The sequence below is a fragment of the Sturnira hondurensis genome, unplaced genomic scaffold (genome assembly GCF_014824575.4).
Source record: "Sturnira hondurensis isolate 20B ecotype Veracruz unplaced genomic scaffold, ASM1482457v3 Scaffold0018725, whole genome shotgun sequence".
Classification (NCBI taxonomy): domain Eukaryota; kingdom Metazoa; phylum Chordata; class Mammalia; order Chiroptera; family Phyllostomidae; genus Sturnira; species Sturnira hondurensis.
The window spans coordinates 44,974-70,718 of NW_028091356.1; the positions used below are offsets into that span (position 1 = coordinate 44,974).

Below are 25,745 nucleotides of genomic sequence, written 5' to 3' on the forward strand. Positions count from 1 at the left end.
AAATTCATTTGTCAAATGATAAGGAAGTAAGAACTGAGTGTGTGGTAAAGAAGTGGAGATGGTTTGTGCAGGCCAGCCTTTCAAGGACTTCAGTGGCTAATGGGAGAAAAACGATAGCAGGAAAAAGGAGATCGAATTTTATAATGTCTACTTGGGAACGACAGGCCCTCTCAGAGACAGCTGGCAGGAGCTGTGTGACCCCTTCCCTCTTTTCTGCCCTGTCACCCACCCCCTGTGGAAGACGGGCTTTCACCTTCCCCTCTGCTGCCCTGAAGTGCACACTGCTATGCAAGGGGCAAGTGGGCACCGGCATGGGTTTCAACACATCCCAAATGAACCCAAGACTGGGAGTGAGTGGGAGTTAGAGTTGTGTGAAAGCGCTCGTTTTCAGAGAAGATCTCAACTTGACATGTACAGATTGATCATCTTTATGTAGGCCGTTGTCTTATTCAACCACTAATCACTTAAAGGTGAATAGAAAACCCACAGAAACAGAGGCAACTCGAGCCCTCCCTTCTCCTCCTCTGAGGTGGAGCCCAGAGCCATGCTGGTGCAGGAGCTGTGAGTTCAAAGTATCTGAGAGAACTCTGAAAGCCCAAGGGCCCACCGACAGGGTGGAGACATCCCTGATCACTGTCTTGCGTCTTGGGCAGGTTCCTGTGGACCTGCAGAGCAACGACTCGAGTCAGTCCGACAAACAGGACATCCTCTGCTTGTGCTTCAGCCCTTCGGAGGAGATGCTCGTCGCCAGCACCAGTAAGAACCAGCTCTACATCATCACCATGTCCCTGATGGAGATCAGCAAGGTCAGCCTTTCCCCGCAGTGCTTCCTCCCCGCTTTTTTCCTCTATATCCATAACAGAGTTGGTCTGTCGGTTTTTTCTCAATGCCTTTGTCTGCTTTCGGTATCAGGATGCTACTAACCTCAGAGAAGAAGGTGTAGAAATGAGGCTAAAGAGAGAGAATGGTTTGTTTTTTTAAGATAAGAGAGATCTGAGTGGATTTAAGAGCTAGTAGGCTAACATATCAAATCATTATCTTGTATATACCAAAAGAATACAATGTTAATTATATCTCAATTTTTTTTTTAAAAAAGATGCTATCCAGTAGAGCATTTTGAAAGTGTCATTCACCAAATGAGTTTATGAAAGTTCAGGGGACTAGTTCTTAAAAGTTCCTATGTGACTTTGGCCACATCTCTTTGAATTAAACCTCTCTGGGCGCCCCTTTCCGTATATTTTCAGCAGGAGGTTGGATGAGATGGCCTCTTTTTTCTAGTTTTGAAGTAACATTATATATAAGTTTCGGGTGTCTGACTTAATTATAATTCGACATCTGTATGTGCTGCATCACGCTCACCACCAAAACCCAGTTTCCACCCACTGCCGAACGGCAGAGCCCTTTACCCATTTCGCCCTCCCTCCTCCCTTCCCCCCACCCACCAGTGTGTGGTCTGCCTCTATGAGATTTTCGGGTTTTGTTTGTGTGTTGTTAAACACTCCACATATTAATAAGGTCATATGGCATTTGTTTTTCCCGTGAGGGCACCCACTTGCCTTATTTCACTTAGCACAGTGCCCTCGAGGTCCATCTGTGTGACAGCAGATGGCAGGGTTTCGCCTTTTCAATGGCCGAGTGGTGTCCTGTTGTACAACATGTGCTGCATGTACCGCATCTTCTCCATTCATTTATCAATCGATGGGCACAGGTTGTTTCCATGAGAGGTGGCCTCTTACCTGGAGTTCAGAGGTGAGTAAAGGAGGTGAAGCTACCCGGCTGACGCTCTCAGGTGGGCCTTTCTGTCCACCTGTACTCGGGGTCACCATGAATCCAGGGCTGTTTTAACCTGCTGATTGAGAAACTGTTTTTATCATTTTATCTGGGAAGTGACCCGAATAGATGCCAAAAGGACTCTTTGGATGGCCGGCTCTCCAGTTTGTTCACTTGCTCTGTCTGGAAGGGTGAGCCCATGGCCTGGAGCCTCATTCCCTCCAGGTGGGCGGGGCCTCTCAGAGGGATGTCTTGCGGGGGTGGTGTGTGGCAGAGAGAACTAGGCCAGAAAGAGTTGGATCTTCTGCCAAGGGGAGCATTTCCACTCTCTCTCCTTGGCTGTAAGAGTTTTCTGCCCATCTCCACACTTACACTCTGCTTTCCAGCCCCCGAGTTGTACTCCATGTTGATGCCAAAGTGGTCTTTTCCAAACCCGTATCTGGTCATTGCAAGATATACATCTTCTACCACCACTGCCACCAGAGCTGCGATCCTTCAGTGGCCCCTGTGCCCCTAGAAGAACCGAACTTGGGTGCACAGGCTGCCCATGGTCTGGCCCTGCTGCCCTCCCCAGCCTCATCCCATCATTCCACCTGACAGGGCAGACTTTTCCCATTGCCGTGAATCTGCATGTTCCTTCCTGTCAAAAGGCTTATGCAAACGATGGCCCTTCTGCCTGGAACACTATTCTCTCCCCTCTTCCCCATACTGGTTCTTGCTCATGCTTCGGAGAACAAAAAAATCTAATAGGAATATGCCTACAGAGGCAGGGAGTTTGAAGGTATTGGAGAAAGAAGGGACAATAGATGGAGAAGAATGACTGTGTTCCAAGCCTGCCCCCCACCCAGCACAGCTCCTCTTTATCTGAGATAGTGGGAAATGATGGAATGATACAGATAAGTTTATAAGTGAGGGAGGGCCAGAATTTGAAGGAATTTGCATGCACCTTAGCCTTTGCCTTGTCTTGGGAACAGACCCAAAATATGTACCCCTCATTCGATTTCCCAATCGTCTGTCTTCATTCAGGTGCCCCAGGGACAAGGCCTCTGACGACAGGCACCTGCAGCCTACACAAGCAGTGCAATAGGACACATTTTAATTTCCATCATTCACGCAAGTCCCATTGCTGCTGGAGGTACAGTAGTGTGGCCTCCTTGGGGAGAAATTTGGCAGTTCCTATCAAGGTCCTGAAAACCACTCACACCTTGTGTCCTGGTATTCCGGTCTAGAAATGTACCTGCTGCGCCATCTGTCCAGTGTGTTGACAGTCATGCTGTCAGCTGGGAAAGCCCAAAGCCCCAGCCCAGGCCTGCATGTTACCCCCACAGGGGCCAGCCTTGTGGCGGGACCGGCCTTTCTGGTCCTTATCATAATTGCAGGTGCGCTTCAGCAGAAAGCATCAGGAATTTGGAAAAATAAGATTTAGGACTCACAGGTCCCAGTGGGTACACAGCATGGGTGCCCAGGGGCCACACAGAGAGGTCACAGGTAGAGAGAGAGCGCTGAGCTGGGGCTCTGCCTTTATTAGGGTCCAAGGGTGGGGTGTCTAGGGTTTGGGGAGGTTATTCTTTAGTGCATAATTTACAGCATGAGTGGGAATGAGGGCATGGGAAGAGAGAAGCTGGGTCACTGGAGCCATAAGGTGTCTAGGTTATCCAGGCTTTTCTGAAAGAAGAGGGCAGCCTAATTCTTTACCTTGCTGTTCTGCTACATCACATAGCTGGCAATGTGTTTATTCAAGACAGATATCTTCAAATGGATGTCCTGACAATCAAACTCTGACCATTAGGCACTTACATCACAGTTAAAGAGCATAGTGTCCGCAGTATCTAAGGATACTGTGGTACCTGAGTACCAGAGAGGTGCACCGACTTGCCTGCAAGGAAATTTAGTCTAGTTATTCCCAAATAACAAAAATTGGAGACCACTTAAATGTTCTTCCATAAAGGAATGGCTAAATTAAATTCTGGTATATTCATGGGATAAAATATTTTATTGCCATTGAAATAATGTTTTAAGATAATAGTGGCTGAGGAAAATATGCCTCATATTCGAACAGTTTGTTCGCGGCCTGCTCTCTGCACCCTCAGGCTGACTCGTGTTCACAGGTGGTAACGAGGGCTGCAGTGCACCACCTGCCTTCTGCTCACTCGCCCCGATCTCGTTCTGTGTGATTTCTCCAGGGGGAGCCTGCCCACTTTGATTACCTGATGTACCCATTACACTCAGCATCCATCACAGGCCTAGCTACTTGCATCCGCAAACCCCTCATTGCTACCTGTTCTCTGGATCGATCCGTTCGCATCTGGAATTATGAGTCGAAGTAAGGAGTAAAAGGCTTTGCTACTGTAATATGGAGGATGTGGGTTGTTACATTTTCATGTGAGTTATTGTAGAGGGTTTTAGATTTTAATTACTTAGAAGCTTTCCGTTGGAAACATTTATTTTTTAAAAATAAACCATTCTCTTTTTTTTTAGGATTTTATTTATTTATTTTCAGGGAGGGAATGGGAAGGAGAAAGAGAGAGAGAGAAGCATCAATGTGTGGTTGCCTCTCGAGCGCCCCCTACTGGGTTCCTGGCCTGCAACCCAGGCATGCACCCTGACTGGGAATCAAATGGGCGACCCTTTGGATCACAGGCTGGCACTCAGTCCACTGAGCCACACCAGCCAGGGTGGAACTTTTTTTTTTAAATCAAGTCAGTCGGCCTACCTTCTCTTTTCACTCTTGCTCAGGCTGGGAGATGACCTTGGGCTTTAGTAAATGCTCGCTCCTTGGCAGACACTATGTGAGACCCTGGGGACAGAGACAACCCTCCAGGACCTCACCCTCCTTCACGACCTCCTATGTCCTTCCAGCTCTCCTAACCCCTCTCTCCCACTGGGTCTGCTTTTGACCTCACAGAGCTCGCCAGACTATTATTTATCTTTTTTCTCCTCATCATTGCCCACAACCCCCAAGTGATTTTTTTTCTTCCTGGCATAGCTTCCCTGAGAATCTCTGACCTAGATTGGCCCCACACTGCAATTTCTTTGTTCTTACAGCTGCTGGGGCTGCTGAAAAATAAAACAGGTTATCCTTCTGGTGCGGGGACTCCAAATGGAGCTGCGCACTCGCCGTCACTAGACAAGCCCTTGATCAGTCCCCCGACTCACCATAGTCGTTGCTGGGCACTGTTGTCGAGCAACCAAAATCTAGAAAAGAGAGGAAGTGGTCATTGCAAACAATAAAGTGTCTTGGGTGCTATGAAACTACACACCAGATACAACGGGGGGCTTGAGGGATTTAGCAGGCTAGACTTACAATTCGGTAACTGATCTTTTTCACAGCAGTCTGGAACTCTATAAGGAATACCAAGAAGAGGCATATGCAATCAGCCTTCATCCGTCTGGTCACTTCATTGTAGTAGGGTTTGCTGACAAACTGTGCCTCATGAATCTGCTCATCGATGACATACGTTCCTTCAAAGAATACTCTGTCAGAGGGTGCAGAGAGGTGAGAACTGCTGGAGATTTCCCCTTTCTTGGAAATCCAGGGTTGAAACATCAGCGAACACATTCTACGGAGGTGGGACCACAGTGTGTCTTAGAAAACTTTAGTGGCTTTAAAAAAGAAAGTGAAGAAAGGAAAATCCAGTTCTTCTCCCACCAAACTTACTGAGTATATGACTGTCACATTTTTCTTATTCTCCCCCAAATTTTTCATTGAGCCCAAAGCCTTACAAGACCCCACCTGCGACGAGTCTTGTCTGTGGTTGTGGAGCGATACAAGAGCACCAAAAAAGAGAAGTTACACCCTGACCAGGGTAGCTTAGTTGGTTGGGCTTCATCCTGCACAGCAAAAGGTCACCGGTTTGATTCACGGTCAGGGCATGTGCCTGGGATGCAGGTGTGGTCCCCAGTCAGGGCGCGTGTGAGAAGCAACTGGTGGATGTATCTCTTTCACATCGTTGTTTCTCTCCCTCTCTTTCTTCCCCTCTAAAAACAAACAAATAAAATCTTTTAAAAAGAAAACGTTGCCACAGAACCAGAGGCACAACTGGGAAGGTGAGGTTGGAGACTGGGAGGGGTCAGGAAAAATAAGCATAGAGGAGGTAAGCGGCCCATCAGCTTTCCCCGAGAAGATGTGCAGAAACAAGACGGCCGTTCCAGGAATCACTTCCCCACCCCGAGACCTCTCGTACAGGCAAAATGAGTGTTCTGCCCTGTGGTCCAAGCAGCTTCACACTCAGAGCACATGGCCAGTATGAGCTACAGGACCAGTGAAAGGATCTGAAAACGTCAGGCGGTTCTCAGTATGTCCGTGCCTTCCCCAGTTCCCACCCCCACACATGGCTTCAGCTTGCACACTCTGAGGGAAGGAGCTCTGGACTGTAGCCTCCGGAGACTGCTCGTTTCTCCCAAGCCTGCTCTCTGGCCCTATTTCCTTGTAGTGTGCCTTTAGCAATGGAGGTCACCTGTTTGCTGCGGTGAACGGAAATGTGATTCACGTGTTTACCACCACAAGCCTGGAGAACATCTCAAACCTGAAAGGACACACAGGGAAGGTGAGTGAGTGGAGCGTGTGGGGGCGCAGAGCCACGCACACACTGTGGCAGTCAGTGGGACACGGGTGAACAAGAGAGATGCCTTTTCTCTCGGGGGGAAGAGACGATAAAACAGATGCACAGACTTAGTTACTAACTGCAGTACATTCAACGAGAGAAAAACATGAGGCGTTATGAGAGGAAGTAGGAAGGAATTGGCGCAATGAAGGAGACTGGGGTGTTCACAAAGGCTTGGTCCTAAGGGAATGGGCAGGAATGCACCAGACAGAGCTGGAGGGGACCATCATTGCAGATAGGTCCCCGAGGACCCTGGGGTGGGAGACCAAGTGGGGTCTCGGAGGAACTGGAATGTCCGTGGGGCTGGAATGTAAGTACCAGAATAAAACTGGGGGTGAGCTGAGATTGGAGAGGTTAGCTGGGGCCCAGCTACATGGAACTTTGTAGGCTTTTAAGGGTTTTTATATTCTTGTTCCTTGAAATCAGTGAAGACCTTCAGGGCAGAGAATGATATGACTGGATTTGCATTTTAAAAGATCACTTTGGCTACAGAGTAAAAAATGTATTGAAAGAAACAAGGAGACTATCATGGATGTCTACACAATAGAAGATAGTGTTTCGGACCAGGATGGAGCTGGTATAGACAGGGAGAGGTGAATGAATTCAAAAGATACTTAGGAATTCAAACCAATAGTTCTGAAGACAGAGTGGATATGAAGCATGGAGAAAAGGGAGGGGCCAGAGATTGAAAGGGTTAAGAAGATGTAAGCTGATACATTTGGAGGGAAAAGATGGAAAAAGAAAGCTGTTCTAGGCAGGACATGTTCCAGGTGACGGAATGGAAGCATAAGATAGGGTGGTGGTTGGTGGATTCTGTGGCTGGCACATGGGGCACATGTGAGGAGTGACAGAGGAAAGAGCTGGGGAAATTGACTGTGTCATGGTGTTTATGCCAGGCCAAGGAGTTGGGCGTTGGTCTGTAGGCGATGAGAAGCACCTGGAAGGATTTAAGAAAGGATGTAAAGGGATCAGGCAGGTAATTCTGCAAACGGTATTGAGGATGGATTAGAGGGGAGGAAAGTTGGAGGGATGGAGACCAGCTAGGAAGTGGAGCAGAAGATGAGTTAGGGACTAGACCACAGCTTTAGTAGCAAGGACAGGGAGAAGGAAGGTAGCAAGTTGCATTTGGACATGTTATGTTTGACATGTGCAGGGAGTGTGATATGTGAGTGTGGAGGTCAGCAAAGAGGTTGAGACGGAAAATTAGGCTTCGGGGGTTAGGTTGTAATGGAAGTTGGAGGCATAGGTTAGATCACCAGGGGCCTATGTGGAATCTGAGAGGACATGTTCTAGATGATGGAATGGGAGCATTATCTTGGCAGAAGACAGGTGACCAACATTTAAAGGATTGTAAAAGAGAAAACCAGAAAGACTGCAAATGGAGGTACAAAGACAACCTGGAATGAGACACTTGTATCGGAGAGGCCAGGGAACTAGATCCCAAAAGGAAAAAGTGGCCTCTGGTACTCCATGTCTGTGAGAGGTCCTGTGAAGACTGAAAACTGACCGCTCACTTGAGCAATGAACAGGTCACGGGTGAGAGCTGTGTGACAGTTGGGTCGGTCTCCAAGTGACTTTGGAGACACAGATGAAATCGCACCACACTCTGTTTCAAATAAGTCAGTCCCCTCAAGCAGAGCAATGGAGCTCTCGTTTTATGGCCTGCCTGTCCCCTGGACAGAATCCCTGCTCCGTTTTCCAGGAGTGACACCCCCACTCTCAGTGGCAGAGGGGATGCGGTGGAAGCCCCTGGACTTTTTGGCTCTCCCCTCATGGCATGGAGTCAGTACTCTCGGGTCACCAATGTTCTCGGCCTCCTGCACTTGGAGCAGAGCTTCAAGTGGGGCCTGGCTGGGGGAAGGGAGACCAGGTCCTCCTGGCCATGCCTGTCCGGAGCAGAGCTTCTGGGCCGCGACAAAAACACCAGCAGTCCGCTCTTCCTGAGAGCCGGAGGGGGAGGAGCCCCATCCTGGGGCCGCATGCGCACCGCACCGTGCCCAGGAGTCAGATCCTCGGGGCAGAGGAGGGTAAAGCCGCAGGCCGTTGCTCAAGCACAGATTCTGTCTTACTGAGACTGAGTACATTTTCTTGAGTGGATGTTTCCACAGTTGCTATATGCCCTTAGGACAATTTCCAAAGACTTCAAATAATTGCTCATATCATTTCAACAGTTAACTTATTTTGTTGGGGAAAAGGTTGGCTAAGATCCTTACTCTGCCATTCCAAAAGTCCCCTTTCTCTCTATCATTTTTGCCACTTCCTGTGCATGTATAATTACTTCCCCCCAAAAAAGCTTTTTTTAAAAACAGAGCAATAATTGGTTTTCACATTATAGGGACTGTTACAACCCAGTCTTCCCACCTCAGGTGAAAGGAAATGGGAGTGTTTCGTTCACCTTTGGTATTTTGCGAGCATCTCAGAGAACAGAATGTTGCTATTCCCAAGAAGCTAGGTTTCATGCTTACTGGAGAGTGCGTACCAGGAGTTGCGCCTCAGTCTGGTAGAACTCGCGAAGGATTCGTCCTCCTTTTCCACGGGAGGCTGTGTGTGTACATGTGCACTCTTCCCTGGGTGTGTCCCCCGCCCCCCCGCAGATCCGCTCCGTCGTGTGGAACGCCGAGGACAGCAGGCTGATTTCCTGCGGCACCGACGGCGCGGTGTATGAATGGAGCCTGTCCTCAGGAAAGCGGGAGACGGAGTGCGTGCTCAAGTCCTGCAGCTACAACTGCGTGACCATCTCCCCCGACGCCAAAATCATCTTTGCTGTTGGATCTGACCACACCCTCAAGGAGATTGCAGATTCTTCTGTGAGTCTGCCCCTGCCCGTCCCTGGGCTGCCCCTCGGATCTGCGATCTGTGCGGACAATCCTGCATTCCCAGCTGAAAGCCGTGGTGGGAAGAAGGCCTGAGAGAACAGGGTCCCTTTTTACAGGGGATCTCCTGCTCCCTATTCCTCTTCAGTCACCTCAGTTGTTGTTACTTTCAGAATTTCCTGCCGGGGCCCTGCCTGACTGGGCTAAATGGTGGGGCCCCTTTCATTTCTGTTTTACTTGCTGTCTAGAACTTCTCTCCACCCTCCTGGCCTGGAGCTCAGCAGTGTCTCCAAACTGCACCCATGCCCTTGACCTACACTTATTTCCTGGTAGAAACAGAACAGTAGTTATTGCCATCACCTAGGCTTGCCATCATATTTGTTTGAGACCCTCAAACTCTGAAATTGTAGAATTACGACATTTAGCTCCACCTACAGTCATACTGCGGTACTCGTCAGACCCTATACTCGTCCAAATGCGACGAGAAGAAGGTGCTGCAACACGGGGCACTTGCTCAGCACTCCTCGGTTTCAGCACACAGCCCGAGTTCCAGAACAAATTAACAACCAGTACTGAGGCACCACCCTGGGTGGGGGAGGAGAGGAGAGCTCAGCAAGGACACTTCATGGCTGTGTCCTTCTCCGGGAGCCCAGCGGCATCTGGTCTTCACTGGTTTCCCTCGCTTTTCTTTGGCATTCTCCTGGTGCTGGTACCTGGGGAGATGCAGAGATGCCACGGCACTGGACCAGCCTGGGGCAGGTTTCCCCATAACCGGAACTCGGCTCAGAGTAGGACGTCTTACTATTGTGGCCCCCAGTAGCTTCATCCGGGCTCTGGCTTCCACAGTGCTGCGCCAGAACAAAGCTTCAGTAGGGCAAGGCCACGGTTCTCCCTCTTGGTATTCCCACCAGCTGGCATCCGCTGTGTGGCCCAACACACACACTCGGTCAGTGCCTGGTGGGTAGGCACATGGGCAGGCAGGCAGGTGGGTGGGTGAATTAATATGTGAAGGGATGAGTCCCCCAAAAGTATAGTTTTGTTTATATAATGGGTAGTAATTAATGTTTGCTGAATGAGTTTGTGATCCACATCCCATTCTGAGTTTGAGAAGCATGGTCATATCACAGCCAAGAGCAAACGCTCTGGAGTCTGACAACTACTTACTGTGTGGGGAGCGGAGGCAAATAACCCACCATCTCTGTGACCCTCTTTCAGCGGTAACAGTAACTCCCTCAGAGGGGCTTGCGATGATTCAGAGTCACAACATACATGCGTAATAGCCGGTGCTTGGCTTTTAGTCGGTGCTATTTGAAAGTTTCTCTTTGTTAGGGTTGTTACTAACTTGCAGAACTGTTTACTCTCAGTCAAGCAGCCCAGAAACATTTAGCTTGTGCCTTTTAAGTGCTAAGCATGGTGACAGGTGCTGTCAGGAAGAGGAAACACACTTTTTAAACACAGAACTTTCTTTACCATGGCTCATAGAGGAGAGGAAGAGAATGACCTGGGAACCTGGGGACAGGGCTCACCTCTTTCAACAGAGCTGTCCTTTCTCCAGATCCTTCGAGAGATATCAGCATTTGATGTTATCTACACAGCCATCGTCATCTCTCACTCGGGGCGCATGCTGTTTGTGGGGACCTCAGTGGGAACCATTCGTGCGATGAAGTACCCTCTGCCTGTGCAGAAAGAATTCAATGACTACCAGGCCCACGCTGGTCCTGTCACCAAGGTGAGAGGGGCCCCTCCCTCTAGGGGCCCAGTCCCAGGACTGGCTGTCAGTGGATCCGTTTGATCCTGCCCCCCTTATCCGTCTCTTCTTCGCCCCATCGACCTCCCAGGGTCTTTCCTGTCTCCTTTTCCCATCCAGCCATCCATTCAGTAGACATAGATGGGCTGTTAACATTCTTCGTTTAAACTATTCCAGGAATTTACCCTAGGAAATAACAGATGTGTACTTAAAGATTTATGTACAAGGTTACAAAAGGCCATCTTGGGGGCAATACCGTGAGCACACATTTGTATTAATAAATCGTCCCTCCGTTCTCCCTTCTAAAATAGCAGCGTTTCTATTACATGGAGTTCAGAACAGGCGCTGGGAAATGTGTGTCTCCCCCCACCCTCACTCATTCTAGATCAAACACCACCAATGCCTGAGGCTTTTTATCATGCCCCAGACTCTATTGGCTCACCTGCAGACTCGGGTTTTTAGTTATAAACTGGGACACGCCTGTACTGAGCCCCTCTCACCTTGTTGTTGTTGTTGCTGCTGAGTTTTAAAAGTTTTATCCTCTAGATAATAATTGACTCACATTGTACTTGGGGCCAAAGTAAATTACTATAACATAGTGTCCCTCCCACCTTCCCTTCAGATCTACTGAGTTTTGTGGATAAAATGTCTATTATTCTGATTATAAACATGATGCATGTTTATTTGAGAATTAAAAACCCTCATTATAATATCATCATTAATATTTTGGTGCATTTTAAACTTCTACTCTTTTAAATATATACAGCGTGCATTTCAAATAAATTGAGGTTATGCTATATGTACATCGTTTTGTAGCCTTTTTTTAAACTGGATGCTAGTAGGAGCACTTTGCCAGATTCTGCAATTAAATAGTCCTCAAAAGCATGATTTCATAGCTATGCAGATATTCTATCATGGGATGGACCGTAACTTACCTAACTCTTCTCTTATAACCGGGCATTGAAATGACCTTATAAACGCTAGTAAACGTCCTAGTCGACAAACTTCCGAGGGCATCTCTGACTATCCCCTAAGGCTGAATTCCCAGACAGAGAGAATTTCTGAGGGAAAGAGCGTTTCCATCTTCAAGGTTTTTGATATGTACTACTGATTGTGGGAAGATCTTTCCATGGTCGGCTCTTTTGCTTTTGTATTTTCTTTTGAAATAACGATAGAGTCGCAGGATATTACAAAGATAGCATGGCGGTCCTGTGTACCCTTCACCCACGTCCCCCCAGAAATCGCATCCAATGGGCGTATAGTAGGACACCAGACCAGAAAGCCGGCATTGGCACAGTGCCTGTGTGCGTGGGTCCCTGCCGTGTTGTCTCACGCGTGGATTTGTGTAACCACCGCTGTGACCTGGACGGAGAACCGCGCCATCATCGCCAGGAGCCAACCTGCCGCCCGTTCAGAGTCTCACGCAGCTGCCTCACCACCCCTACCCCTGGTCCTTGGCAACCTCTTGTTTGTTTTCCGTTTCTAAGATGCCATCATCTTGAGAATATTATGTAAGTGGAAGCATCCAGGATGGGACCTTTTGAGAGTTGGGACCTTTTCCACTCAGTGTAATGTCCTTGCAATCCAGCTAAGTTATTTTATGTATCAATAGTTCATTCCTTTTTACAGCCAAGTAGCATTCCATGGTAAGGTTGTACCATAGTTTTTTGAACCATCTCCCTGTTGTAGGGTGTTTTTATTTTCTCCCAGTTTTTGGCTATAACACATAAAACTGCTAGAACAATTGTAGACAAGCTTCTGTGTGGACCTAAATTTTCACTTCTCCAGGATGAATATCCAGGAGTACAACTGCTGGGTCATATTGTGAGTGTATATTTCATTTTTTAAGAGCCTATCAAGCTATTTTCCATTACCACCAGCAGTGCATGGAGAGCCTGTTTCTGTACATCATTGCCAGCATTTGGTATTGTCACTATTTTTATTTTAGTTGTTTTAATAGATGTATAGTGATAGCTCATCATGGTCTTTTTTAAAAGATTTTATTTACTCTTTGTGTTTACAGAGAGGTGAAGGGAGGGAGAAAGAAAGGGAGAGAAATATCAATGTATGGTTGCCTCTTGCACACCCTCCACTGGGGACCTGGCCTGGAACCCAGGCAATAAGCCCTGACTGGGAATCAAACCAGCAAACCTTTGGTTCAGAGGCCAGCGTGCAAGCCACTGAGCCACACCAGCCAGGGCTCGTCGTGGTCTTAATTTGCAGTTCCTTAATGGCTGATAATATTGAACATCTTTTCATGGCCTTATTTGCCATCTGTACACTCTCTTCTGTGAAACGTTTCCATACTTTGCCCACTTTCTAGTTGGATTGTTTGGGCTTTTGGTTGTTGTTGTTGTTGCTGCTGAGTTTTAAAAGTTTTATCCTCTAGATAATAATTGACTCTTAAGATTTCAAATCCACAAAGAATGTAGACATAATCTTGCTTCCCCGCTTATTATCGGAAACCCATGAGGGCTACTCTCTCATTCTCACCCAGGACTTAGTCTTCCTCCCCGTGAAGCAGGACCCAGGCTTGCATGGAGGGAGGCCTGGCCCAATAGCCAGTCCTGGTCCTCCAGGGTCTCAGTAAGCCTCCTGTCCATGGTCTTTTTCTCAGATGTCACTCACCTTTGATGACCAGTTCCTGCTGACGGTCTCTGAGGATGGCTGCCTGTTCACCTGGAGGGTCTTTGATAAGGATGGTCGGGGAATCAAGCGAGAGAGGGAGGTGGGCTTTGCCGAAGAGGTGCTTGTCACTAAGACAGACATGGAAGAGAAGGTAAGAATTGGATCTGATGAAGAGGGAGGTGGAGAGTCCCTATAGGCACCCGAACTCCGGCTGGCACTCGGGGCCCCCTGCAGCCTGGCTGCACCCGGAGCCCAGCGCTCCCTGCAAGTTCTCTGCCCACACCTCCCTGCCACCCAACCTGTTCCCACCGCACCCCACCTGTCATTCTGCCACGTGGTCATTTTGTGCTGTGCACTGTTCTTCGCCCACGAACTAGCTTTTCTCTTCCTACTCTTCGATGGTGGGTACCACAGAAGTTTCTAGCCCATGGAAGACAATCAATAAATATTTATAAAAACTGAATTGACAAACTGAGTATCCCAGTTGTATCTGTGAAACTTAATAACTGATAGTACATAGAGCCTTCTTTTTTAAAAAGGAGGTATTTACAGAACATTCCCGAAACCCATTCCTCTTAATAGTAAAATAATACAAGTAATCATCAATAACCAGCTCTTCTGTAGCTTTGCCACCTACCAGGCACTGTGCTAATCACAGGCATTTTCTCATTTAAATCTCATATAGTTTCTTTTTTTTTAATTTAACCTTGGCTTCAAACTTTATTCCCAGGCTTCTTCAGCTTAATTAGCTGCAAAAAGTGATTTGTGTTTGAGCAAAAACTGAAAAGAGCTGCAGTGTCCAAGCGGCTACGGCTTAAAAGCATTAGAGATGTAGCTTTTATCAGGCCCATAAACAAAATCTGAGAAAGCAGTCATAATATAAGATAGCAGCCCCCCGTGACCTCTTCAGGTTCTTCTTCAGAAGGTGACTCGGGTCAGCGTGCTTCCTTCTTGGAGGCCGCATCAGAATTCTCCCCGAGATCTGGAACTTCGTCATCATCATCCCCTGTAGCGAGTGGGGCTTCTCCATCCAGGGAGTGTTTGGGCGGGGCTGCACTGAGTCTCCTTAAACTGGCCCGACTGTGCAGCAAGCTGACTTAAGATGCTGGGAAGCATTGCTGTCCGTGGCGTTGTCTCAGCGTGGCCTGTGACGACGCTGAAAGTGCTCGCTGCCAGAGACGCCTGAAGTTTAGGGCTGGAGAGTGAGTGAACGTACTTCCCTCCTCGATCCCGAGATACTGTTTACCCCTACCTCCTTTAAGGAGAACTAAAGTTTTTTATCGTCTGCTGTAGCTGTTCTGGGAACCACCTACTTCTTTCTATGGGCAGTGCCTTTCCTACCAACACATACTTGTGCCTGCCATTTGGCGAGTTTCTCTCAGTTCACCGCAGTTTCTTTCATCTTACTGGGGAGAAAACGGGCCCTGTGGAGGACCAGGGTTGGCGCTGGGGGGGGGGGCGGGCGGGGCGGCCTTTGGTGGGCCAGCTGGGAATAAGTGCGCGTGCAGGGACACAAGATGACAGGTAGGCTCATACAGTTTCTGTGAAGAGGATCCTAGTGTTCTCCCACGTTTCCACAGATGGTTTCAGGTAGGTTGATTGGTGTGTCCAAAGTCACTGAGCTGTAAGCAGCAGGACCCGGTTCTGATCCAGTTTAGTGTAGAGCCACTCTCCCCCAGAGGGCCTTCCCTCCTGTCCCCGTAGTCAGCGCTCCATCCAGGTGTGTGTTGAGGCTTCGAGTGCACACCCTGTGCCTCACGCCCCACAGGAGAAGCTGCATGGATGATCAGCTCAAGAGGCTTACAGTGGGGGGCAAAGATTCCAGATTCCAAAGTGCCTTCATCCAGTACCTCCTGTGTACTAGGTGCTGGGGATGCTTATGTGGAACAGGCCTGGGTCCTGTGATCAGGAAATCACAGTCACGAGGGACAGAGACAAGTAAAACCATCAGACCAGCAATGCCAGAGTGGCCCAAAGCAGGAAGATAGGCCTCTGGCATTTCCTGGGGATCCCTCCTGGAGCTGCCTGGAACTTTCTGTAGGAAAGGCAAAGTGGGAGGAAAAGACGAGAGAGAACCTTTGAGAGTTAGGGCCTGATGTACTGCAGGCAAGCAAATGTTTCCTCTTCCTTCTCTCTTCCTCTTACAGGGTAGAGGGAGGGACCAAATAGGAGACACCAGTTTGTACCAAAAGCCTGAGGTGTCTCCGCTGCCTCCTGCCCCCTGCCCCCTGCTCAGCCTGACAGAACTGCCACCAAGCTGGAAATGACTGGTGTGTGCAGTTTCCCAGCATCCCCTAGGCCACATTTTTATTATTCCCTGTGAGCCTCTCCACTCCTCCCTGGCTCCTCCTCTACCAGTCCTTTAAAAGTCACATTCCCCAGAATTCCCAGCTCCTTTCTTTCTTTATATTCTATGACATTCTCTGTCTCTCTCTCTCTCTCAGGCCATGATTTACTCACTCATTCAGCCATTTATTCACTCATTCATCAGCCAGTATTCACAGAGGGGTCTGCTGTGTACTGGGCACTGACTAAGGTCTGGGATCACAGAAACGAAGGACATAGGGGGTCCTTCGGCGTATAGCCTGGGAGGAAGATTAGGTGAAGTTTAAAAAGGAAAGTAAGGGCATGATGGGTATTGGGAAGGAACAGTGCTGGGAAAGGGACTCTTACCCAGGCCGGGCAGTGCCAGAGGAAGGGAGCCTTGGATGGAGCCTTCCAGGACAAATGAGGAAGGACCTTGACACCGAGGAATAAGTGTGTGCAGGGGGAGGAGACGGGGTTGCTCTGGGGAAGATGCTCCTGGCCAGGTGGGGCAGGAGAAGAGAGGGCGTGAGGGAGGGAGGGGTTGGAAATGCTGTACAGAGATCTCGCAGGCCTTTTACACCATGTTTAGCTTTGGAAATTGTTCCCTTGGGCCCACCGATAGACTTGGGCTAGGGAACGATGTGGTAGATTTGTGTCTTGGAGACACTACTTTGCAGCAGCTTAGAGAAGGGATTTAAGGAAAGGCGATGAGCAAATACTTCAAACACAACATGTCAAACACCAGATCATCCCCGTAATAAATCTATTCCACTAGACCAAGGCATCATTTATTCATTTGATAAATATTTATTTAGTGCTGACAATGCTGCTGGTCCTACACCAGGCTCCCAGGATAAAACCCTGAAGCAAGACAGGCCAAGTGCACCCACAGGGAGCCACCTAGCCAGAGAAACAGTCTTCATCCCCCGTCCTCTCACCTTCACCTTGCACCTCCACCCCACGCCCAGTCAGGCTCCCATTCCCTAGAATCTCTCTCTCGAATCTTTCCGTTACTCTCTGCTCCCCCTACCCTGCATCCAGTCAAGCCCCAACCACCTCCCTGCTGGCCCGTGCTGCACACTGCCATCAGAAAGGGCTTTTTAAGGCCAAGGTCATCTTCATTGGGTTAGACAAGAGCCCTCCAAGGTCCTTCTGAGGCCCTCTGAGGTAAACTCCAAATTTCTTCTCATGCCCTACATGGCCTACATCATGGTCTGACCCAGTCTCAGCCGCCTCTCTCGCCCTCTGCCTCCCACCTGCGCCCAACCACATGCAGTGCCCTGACCACGCACCTTCACTTGCAGCTTCCTCACTTTGCATGTGCAACTTGTGTTCATCTGTTGCCTCAGGACTTCCTGTGGGCCAGACTCACACTAGTTCGCTGGCTGGGAATGCATAACACGTTCCTTGTTCTCTAGTCATCCACAGCGACAGGGGAGACGGGCCAGAAAAGACGAATGGGCACACACAGAGTGTACTCATAGTGAGCAAGAAAAAAGCACCTGTGTTCTCACCTCCTCTGTCCTCAACTTTAACTTTTTGTTAAATGAGGGGTTGTGTATTACAGTATTTTCATAAAACTGTAGCAATAGTGAGTACAATGGATAGGAGGAAGAAGACACTGGCCATAGGAACCAGGAAGGAGGAAAGACTTAGGGCCTCAATTAAAGTAATAACAGTGAGGCCAGAGGAGGCCCAGCAGACATCGAGGGGGCAGATGAACAGTCCTGCCTTCGGGCACTTAATGCAGTTTGTAATCTTCTGTTCATTTGGCTGCCTCGCTCTGTAAGTTCTCTGGCTGTAAGTTCTGTGGGAGCAGGAATCGTGGTTCGACAAATGTGTTTCAAGTGCCTACTAAGTGCTGCACACTCTTCTGGGTACTTGGGATACATCAATGTCCAAACTCAACATAGACCTCTTCTTGGGGCTTAAATCCTAGTAGGGGAAGAAGACAAAAACAACCAATAAAATAATAACTTATATGTTAGAAAGTGCCAAGATCTAAGGAAATAGTTAAAATTAGGATAGAGTGGCCCTGGCTAGTGTGGCCCAGTGGATTGAGTGCCAGCCTGTGAACTGAAAGGTCGCCGGTTCAGTTTCCAGTCAGGGCACGTGCCTGGGTTGCAGGCCAGGGCCCTGGTTGTGGGTGTGCGAGAGGCAGTTGACTAATGTATCTCTCACGCATCGATGTTTCTCTCCCTCTCTTTCTCTCTTCCTTCCCCGCTCTCTAAAGATAAATAAATAAAAGCTTTAAAAAAATAAAATGAAGTGTGCTTTCCCTATCGAAGCTACCTTTAAAAAAAAAGAAAAGTAAGACAGAGTTGGGGAGAGGGTGGTCATAAGTGCTGGGAATGAGAAGGGGAGAGTAGCAGGAATAAATAGTGTGGTTCACATAGAGCTCACTGAGCAAGTGGCATGCATGCATATTTGAAGCAGACGAGAGTATTAGTATAATGTCTGGCACACAGTAGGACGCACTGACTATGTGATGTGTGGGTAGAGAAAGAGGCTCATGTGTCTCCCGGTCTCTAGCTGGCATGTCTTGCGGGGGAAAGATGACAAGTTCTAGTTGAGACACAGAGTTGGAGGCTAAGCAGAGCTGCAGGTCTCAGAGAGCTCCAGGCCGCAGGTGTAGGTAGTCTGAGTGACCCACGCTGCCGCGTTCTCCATTCTGTGTCTTTCTCCCAAAGGCTCAGATCATGCTGGAGCTGAAGACTCGCGTGGAGGAGTTAAAAATGGAGAATGAGTATCAGTTGCGACTAAAGGATATGAACTATTCTGAGAAGATTAAGGAGCTCGCTGACAAGTTCATGCAGGAAATGGAGTCCTTGAAAACGAAAAACCAGGTCTGTTTGAGAGACAAAGCCAACAACCAAGAAATGTCCTATTTACTCCAATGTACTCTAGATGGAACTGGTGTGTATTCACACAATAAGATATATGACAAAGTGTGATTTGAAAGCATAGTTGATAATATTAGATATGATTACAACTGCTTTGGCCAGTGTGGCTCAGTTGGTAGCAGAGAAGTCCCGTAACCGAAGGGTTGCAGGTTCAAGTCCCAGTCACCGCACATACCTAGGTTGCAGGTCTGATCCCCTGATCCGGGTGTGTACAATTGCTGTTTCTCTCTCACATCAATGTCTCTCTCTCTCCCTTCCTCTCTCTCTAAAAAGCAATGAAAAAAATGTCCTTGGGTAAGGATTTAAAAAAAGAAATGGTTACCGAGAAGTGCTAAGTGGGGAAAAAAGGCAGAATATAAAACACTATACTAAATAGTGTTAAGCAAAATAAATATGCATGAAACAGTTTTAAAGAAAATAGCTAATGGTGTGATTCTCTCTGGAATTAGGATTATGGATAATTTAAATTTTGTTCTTTATACTTTTTTATAATTTCCAAATTCTCTACAAGAAGAATATATTATGTTTCTGATAATATGATTTCTCTTTTCAAGAGAAATTTATTGAAAAATAAAATGAAAAATTCACAAGAAAAACTAAGTATAGAAAGAAAAGCTAGTGGAATATTGATCTCTGGATTGTCAATGGATTAAATAAAATTAGTCTAAATGGTCTTTCTGTAGTTAGATTTGGTCCAGGACTCCCTCAGAATAATTTTTTTATTTGTACTTCTGCCTGGTCCTCCATCCAAAACTACCTATTTTCTGCTCAAGGAATATTTGTTATTTTTACATTATCTCCTTGGCTCAGAGAATTTGGGCGGGGGGGGGGGGGAACACTGGCTGTTGATTTTATCATTTCATTCGGGTTAGTCAGTGAGCTTTGATACGGAGCCCTCCCCCAGCTGAACACAAACTTAGTCCTGGGCATGGCTCCTCCCCTCCCTGCGGGGGGCTTCCCTGCTCCCTTAAAGGAAAAGCTCCCTTTGAAGCTGACACATGAACATCTCCAAGGATTCAGTTAACAAAATGTACCGACAGCAGAGGATTCCACTGAATCCTTGCTTTTTTCACCCCCAAAATGCATTTGCTACATGTCCAAAACTGAGTCCTCATTAAGACACACTTAGTAAAAGCATATATATAGAGAGAGAGAAAGTATATTTACAAAAAAAAAAAACCAGAATTATCTTCCGGAGGGCAGGCCCCTTGTAGTACAAGCTTCCCCTGCTACGTGAGTGTTCCAGGAACCCATCTGTATCAGTGCACCAGCTGGCGTTGTTGTGAGTGAGTGAGAAGCTATGTTCAGCTTCAGTGAATTTTTTTTGAAGATTATTTAAACACATTTGCCCATTTCATGATGGGTGAGTTATGAGCACACTTGCTCACAGGGCGCTGACCGTTCAGCAGTTTTAGGCCAAAAACTGCATGACCCCCATGCTGCACCCTCCCTGTTCACCCGATCTCACCTCAGGTGACTTTCTGTTGTTGAAAAAAGTCCTCAGAGGGAAATATTTTGCTGACGTGGAAGAGGTGCAACAAAAAATAGCAGAAGCACTACAAGGCATCAACATCGATGAGTTAATTCAAAAACTGTTTTGACCAGTGGGAAAAATGTCTCAATAGGTGTATTGCATTGAATGGAGAGTACATTGAAGGTGACTGAAGTTTAAATGTGTAAGAACAAATCCACAATTTTTAATAAATAAATTCCAGGGGTTTTTTTGCTCCCCCCCATAGAACTTTCAGAGCAGAATATAAAGTAAATAAAAGCAGTTGCTCGCAGAACAGTGCTCGGTGCAAAACATGAGCTTGGGAAATGCTGGTAAGTGAAGGTGGCTATCACTGTTAAATGTGCTCTTGCCCCGGGAGTGCGTTCAGTAGGTGTATAGAAGAAGAATGTTTAACTCTGTGTTTTAGGTTTTAAAAACAGAAAAAGAAAAGCAGGATATAAGTCACCGTGAACACATGGATGAACTCCTAGATAAACAAAGCCGGGAATTGCAGGACATGGGTGAGTTCGCAGTAGAGGCCACGCGGGCACGGGGTCGTTGGTTAGGGGCAAAAGTCTAGGAGTCCCCCAGACCCAGCAGACGTCCCATGAACAGGCTGCGTTTGTCTCCTGGAATGCACCGTGGCTCTTATTCCTGTGTATTTTACTCATTCATTAAACACAAGCCAGTAGGCGATATGGAAAAGTGCAGGTTTGGAGCCTAACGGACTGTCCAGACTCACCAGGTATTTGATAGGAGCTTTAAGGAATCAGCTGACCTTACCAGGCCTCAGTTTACTCTTCTGTAAAATGAGGATACTACTGCCTATTTTGCATACTCAAGACATTCTTCTTGGCCCCCAGCCCCCAAACACCCAGTCTGTACTTTCCTGGAAACCTTTCTGCCCAGACAGCGAAGGGGGTAGTTTGGTTGCCTGATGAGATGATGGTGCTGTGAGCAGGTGAGGGAAACAGGCAGGCATTTGGATCTTGGCTTTGGTCGCAGATGTTCTAGCGGGTGCTGGAAGGGGGTGGGAATGCACCCAAGGCTGCTAGGTGTCCCTGAGGTTGGTGCTAATGTCCCACCTTAAATACCTTTCTTGCTTCTCTTAAGAATGTTGCAACAACCAAAAGTTGCTTCTGGAATATGAGAAGTACCAGGAATTGCAGCTGAAGTCCCAAAGGATGCAGGAGGAGTATGAAAAACAGCTTCGGGATAATGATGAGACCAAGAGCCAGGCCCTGGAGGAGCTGACCGAGTTTTACGAGGCCAAACTGCAGGAGAAAACCAACCTTCTGGAAGAGGTACTAGCCGAAAACCAAGCTGTGCCTCCCTTCCCCAGCACGTCCTGCAGGCCGCACCTGTGAGCAGCCCAGAGAGCTGTGGGAAGCCTGCTTGACATCCTTCCCCAGCTTTCCTTCGGTGTGTGTGCCCTGAGACCTCTGTTTCACGTATTTATTTCTCTGCAAACCAGGGGACCCACTGAGCTTGGAGGTGCTCAGTTTTTGAGTCTGAAATTCTTTGGGTGGACTAAGTTGATACCTATCGTTCTCTCTTACACGTACCCTCAAGCCTTAAGACCTGGGGAGACTTTTCTAGAAGAAGCTTATATAGAACCTGGAGAGGAACAAGGGCCCTGAACAATGGAGAAAGGGGTTGCCTGAACCTGCTTAAGAACTTCACCTACAAAGCAAAGATGACATCATTGCTTTGCTGACTTAGCAAACACAAATAGCATCTTGCTGGTTCACCAGCCCCAGTGCTGGGTGACCAAGAGAAATAAAGCGTGGGGCCTGGTTCTCAGTTGGGTGATCGAGGCAGTCACACACATCAGCACTCAGTGAGGTGTGCACGGGACAGCAGGGGAATGCAGACAAAGGCACCAACCACCCCCACCTGAAGCGCCGGGGCAGGGCTGCAGGAGCTAATGTGATCCGGGAGGAGTGCGAGTTAGAATGCACAGGAGACAGGTAAATGGAGGAGGGAAGAGCATCCAGGCAGAGCAATGGGACAGAATGTTCAAGCAGTCGGAGGTGCCAAAATACCGAGTTTCCCAAGACGAAGAGAAAACTGAGAGAGGCCAGATGGCCTCCTTTCGAGAATGAAATGGTGGCAGATGGCGTGCTGAGAGTGAGAGGGCAGGGGAGTCCTGAAAGGGTGGGGTGATTTTTTTTAAAAAAAAAAGGAAATGGGGAAGGAAGTGGCCAAGAAGAAGGCTGCCAGGTATATGAGAGCCTGGCTCAGGTGTGAGACGTGAATTCCGGCAACGTTAATCCTCCAGTCTGAGCTTGGTTCCACGGTGTGGCACAGCAAACAGCTGTGGGAGTCAGGGCGACACAGTAGCCCGGGTTCAGAGCTGGGGTTTTACTGGTGCGGTGCCCCCGAAAATAAAGGTCAGCCGGCGGCCGGCCAAAGAGGGGTCAGAAAAGGAGACATTGTGGGATCCTCTGTAACCAGCCCCAGTTATGGCAGAAAAGACTGAATCAGCGTCTGGAAGCCTGGAGTGCCCTGGGAAGGGGGCCAGACAGCAGGAGATCAACGTGGGGAGGAGCCGGTGGAGGCCTCGGAATGGCAGGAGCCTCAGAGCGGCAGGTGGAGCGCTGACACCGGCTCATCTTGGTTCCCTGATGTGAGGGTGCTCCGCAGCACTGCTTGCTAGAGCCTCTCTGACTTGGGTCTCCAGGCGGAGAGAGGCTGGCCTCCCCTGGAATCCCATCCCCCACAGTGATCGCCATGCATTTCTCCTTCTGAAGCAGTAAGATGTAACTCAGAACTTTCCTCCGGAGCTCCCACCTGGCATGCTGTCTTAACTAACCTGCTTTTACTTGTTAGCAACATCTATGGGGGAAAAAAGAGCAGGCATTTGTGGGCCGTGTTAGGCTTCCGACAGAGCTACAGGGCTGACCTTGCCAGGCTTTTCTCTATCGGGGTGTGGTGACGTGGGATGGGCAGAGAGAAGCCTTTCTCAGGAGGCCAGTGAGCCCAGTTTTAAAACCATCTCATCTCTTAACCCTTGAAACTCGCAGTCCAGGCACGGTGCACACAGTCCAGCCTGGGAGAGTGCCAGGGTGGGTATGAGAGGAAAGAATTGATTCTGAAGGAATCTAAAATGCCCACCCCCGCGGCAGTAAGCAAAGAGGAGCCAGGCCCTAATCACCCGCCAGACTCTGCCCCCCGCCCCCAAGGCAGAGTGCGTTCTGCTGCGTCTGGGCTCTCCAGGCTTTCACTCACTCAGCTCCAAGCATCACCCCGTGCTGTTCGTGCTTGTCGCAGCGGGGAACAAAGGGAGGTCGTCCTGCCATCGAGGAGCTTTTGTTCCAGTGGAGGAACCTGTCACACAGGCAACTCCAGTATAACAGAGCCATGGGGGGCAGCAGGACGTGATAGCTGAGCCAAGAGCTGAAGGAAGAACAGGAGACAGTCCCAGGCAGAGGGCAGAAAACCAGGGCAGCGCGGGCCACGCCCAGCAGCTGAGGAACAAGCACGTTTGGGGAACCGAAGTTAGGTTACTGTGGTGAGAGCTTGGGGTGGGAGCGATGGCTGAGGCTGAAAGGTGAGTGGCCGCTGACTCACGCACAGCCTTGTAGACCCAGCTCAGGCCTCTGGACCGCATCCCGGGGACAAGGGTGAGCCGCAGAGGGCTTTCATGCCGGGGGAGCCGCGATCAGCTGTGTGATTTAGAAAAGCTCCCCGTGACTGGAGGGTGGGAACAGACTGGAGGGAGCCATGACTGGACGGGGGAGCCTGGTTAGGAGGTGGAGACCGTGCTCCAGGCGGCAGATGACAGTGGCGTGAGCAGTGGTGGAGGCATAACGAATGAGAAGGGGATGGACTCAAGAACGATCAAGAACCGGCGAGTTCTCCCACCTAAGTGGGAGGTGAAAGATCAAATCGACTGGATTAGGGATCCAGAGCACATTAAAGATTACAGATTTAAATCTTTAAAGAATTAAAGATTCACTGATTTGTTCAGGTGTTTACTGCACGCCTGCTGTGCGCTGATGTGTGTTGTACCCTGGGAGCTCCCTGGTGGACACGGTAAGGTTTCTAGCCTCGAGGAACTTACATCTAATGGGAGAGACAATTGAGTCATTTCACAAATAAATATAAAATTGCCAGTGTCACAAGTTCAGTGGAGGAAAGGTAGAGGAAGCCTGGGTGTCAGTAGGAAGACTGGAGCTAGAACAGGGTTTAGGGGTGGTGGTAAGGCGATGTCAAAGTGATGGAGCCTGAGGCCTAATCTGGCAGGAAAAGGTGGGGAGCTAGAAGGACAGATAAGAAGAATGTGGCGGCGTCAAGGGAACTGTGGCCTTGGCTTCCATTCCTGCAGTAAACGCTCAGTCTCCCATCCCCATGACAGGCCCCACGGGCTCACCTGGGCCCAGGCCCTTGTAGCACGGAGGTGGCGTGGGCCCCTCCTCCCCAGAACCCACACTCTCCCTCTCTCTGAGCAGGCCCAGGAAGATGTCAGGCAGCAGCTTCGAGAGTTTGAGGAGACCAAGAAACAGATTGAAGAAGATGAAGACCGAGAAATCCAAGACATGAAAACCAAGTATGAGAAAAAGCTTCGAGATGAAAAGGAGTCAAACCTTCGGCTCAAAGGAGAAACAGGCATCATGAGGAAGAAGGTACAGGGCTGCTCCCTGAGCCATCTGGCGTGGGAAGGGCAGAGTTGCCGAGAAAGCATTGGGGCAAGGTGGGGGTGGGGCAAGGTGGGGTGGGGCAAGGTGGGGGTGGGGCAGGTGACCGGCAGCAGGGGTCCCTTCTACCACAAAGGTCCTGGAGGGTTAGGGTCCCCTTCCTAACCCTCCAGCCAGTGGGTTCGGAAGGGGGCGCTGCCTGGTGTGAGGGTTCTCCCCGTGCCATTGGGCTGGCGGATCCTTACCACCTCCTCTAAAGGGGTCACAGTCGGGGCTTCCCCTTCTCTTTCTGGGGACAGTGAGGTTCGCTGTGACACTGATGGACATTCTCTGGGCTTTCGTTATTGGCAAATAGGAATAAATCAAAGTTTTCAGAGCTAAATCCCCAATAGAAATGGAAATGAGGTCTTGTGGAGGTGAGACGTCTCCGCTGGGTGTCCTCGGTGCAGGGAGTGCTGGGGGGCTCCTGCTCGGGCTCTGTGGGTGGGAGCAGCGTGGGGCTGTCGGATGCTTAGCTTACAGGACAGGACACATGTGTTCGGTCACTGGTGGTTGGTGTGAGGAGGGATTCAACTTAGAGACCCTTATAGAATTGCCAGTTTCCCCAAAATGTTTAGTGACAGAGAAGCCAAGTTCAAAGCAAGCTTGCATTCCTTCCTACCAGAACTCATGCCACTAGCCCATCCGGGGGACAGTCACGTCTTTCCTTCTTGGACACGGTGAAGAAGACTCATCAGTTAGGGCTCCATATCTGTGACCTTGATGGGAGGTGGATTCCACAAGGCCGGCCCGGTCATGGAAACTCTGGGTCCACTCAGGGAGTTGGTCTCCGGGTCCCCTT

The 25,745-nt window shown here is 48.9% G+C and overlaps 1 protein-coding gene and 1 pseudogene across 3 annotated transcripts in view; one reads left to right on the plus strand and one right to left on the minus strand.

Moving 5' to 3' along the window:
* The window catches only part of CFAP57 (cilia and flagella associated protein 57), a 55,039-nt gene that overhangs the window by 7,418 nt on the left and 21,876 nt on the right, over positions 1-25,745 (plus strand). For 2 of the 3 annotated variants that reach the window (XM_037069620.1, XM_037069622.1), the window contains exons 6-16: positions 654-806; positions 3,954-4,093; positions 5,101-5,266; positions 6,204-6,317; positions 8,969-9,181; positions 10,743-10,916; positions 13,552-13,713; positions 18,560-18,715; positions 20,692-20,785; positions 21,378-21,568; positions 24,719-24,892. In XM_037069620.1, the coding sequence (XP_036925515.1) occupies positions 654-806; positions 3,954-4,093; positions 5,101-5,266; positions 6,204-6,317; positions 8,969-9,181; positions 10,743-10,916; positions 13,552-13,713; positions 18,560-18,715; positions 20,692-20,785; positions 21,378-21,568; positions 24,719-24,892 (1,737 nt within the window). The remainder of the gene's footprint in view (positions 1-653; positions 807-3,953; positions 4,094-5,100; positions 5,267-6,203; positions 6,318-8,968; positions 9,182-10,742; positions 10,917-13,551; positions 13,714-18,559; positions 18,716-20,691; positions 20,786-21,377; positions 21,569-24,718; positions 24,893-25,745) is intronic. The other variant, XM_037069621.1, reaches the window with a different exon arrangement.
* Positions 14,498-14,964, minus strand: LOC119003342 (transcription factor BTF3-like; annotated as a pseudogene).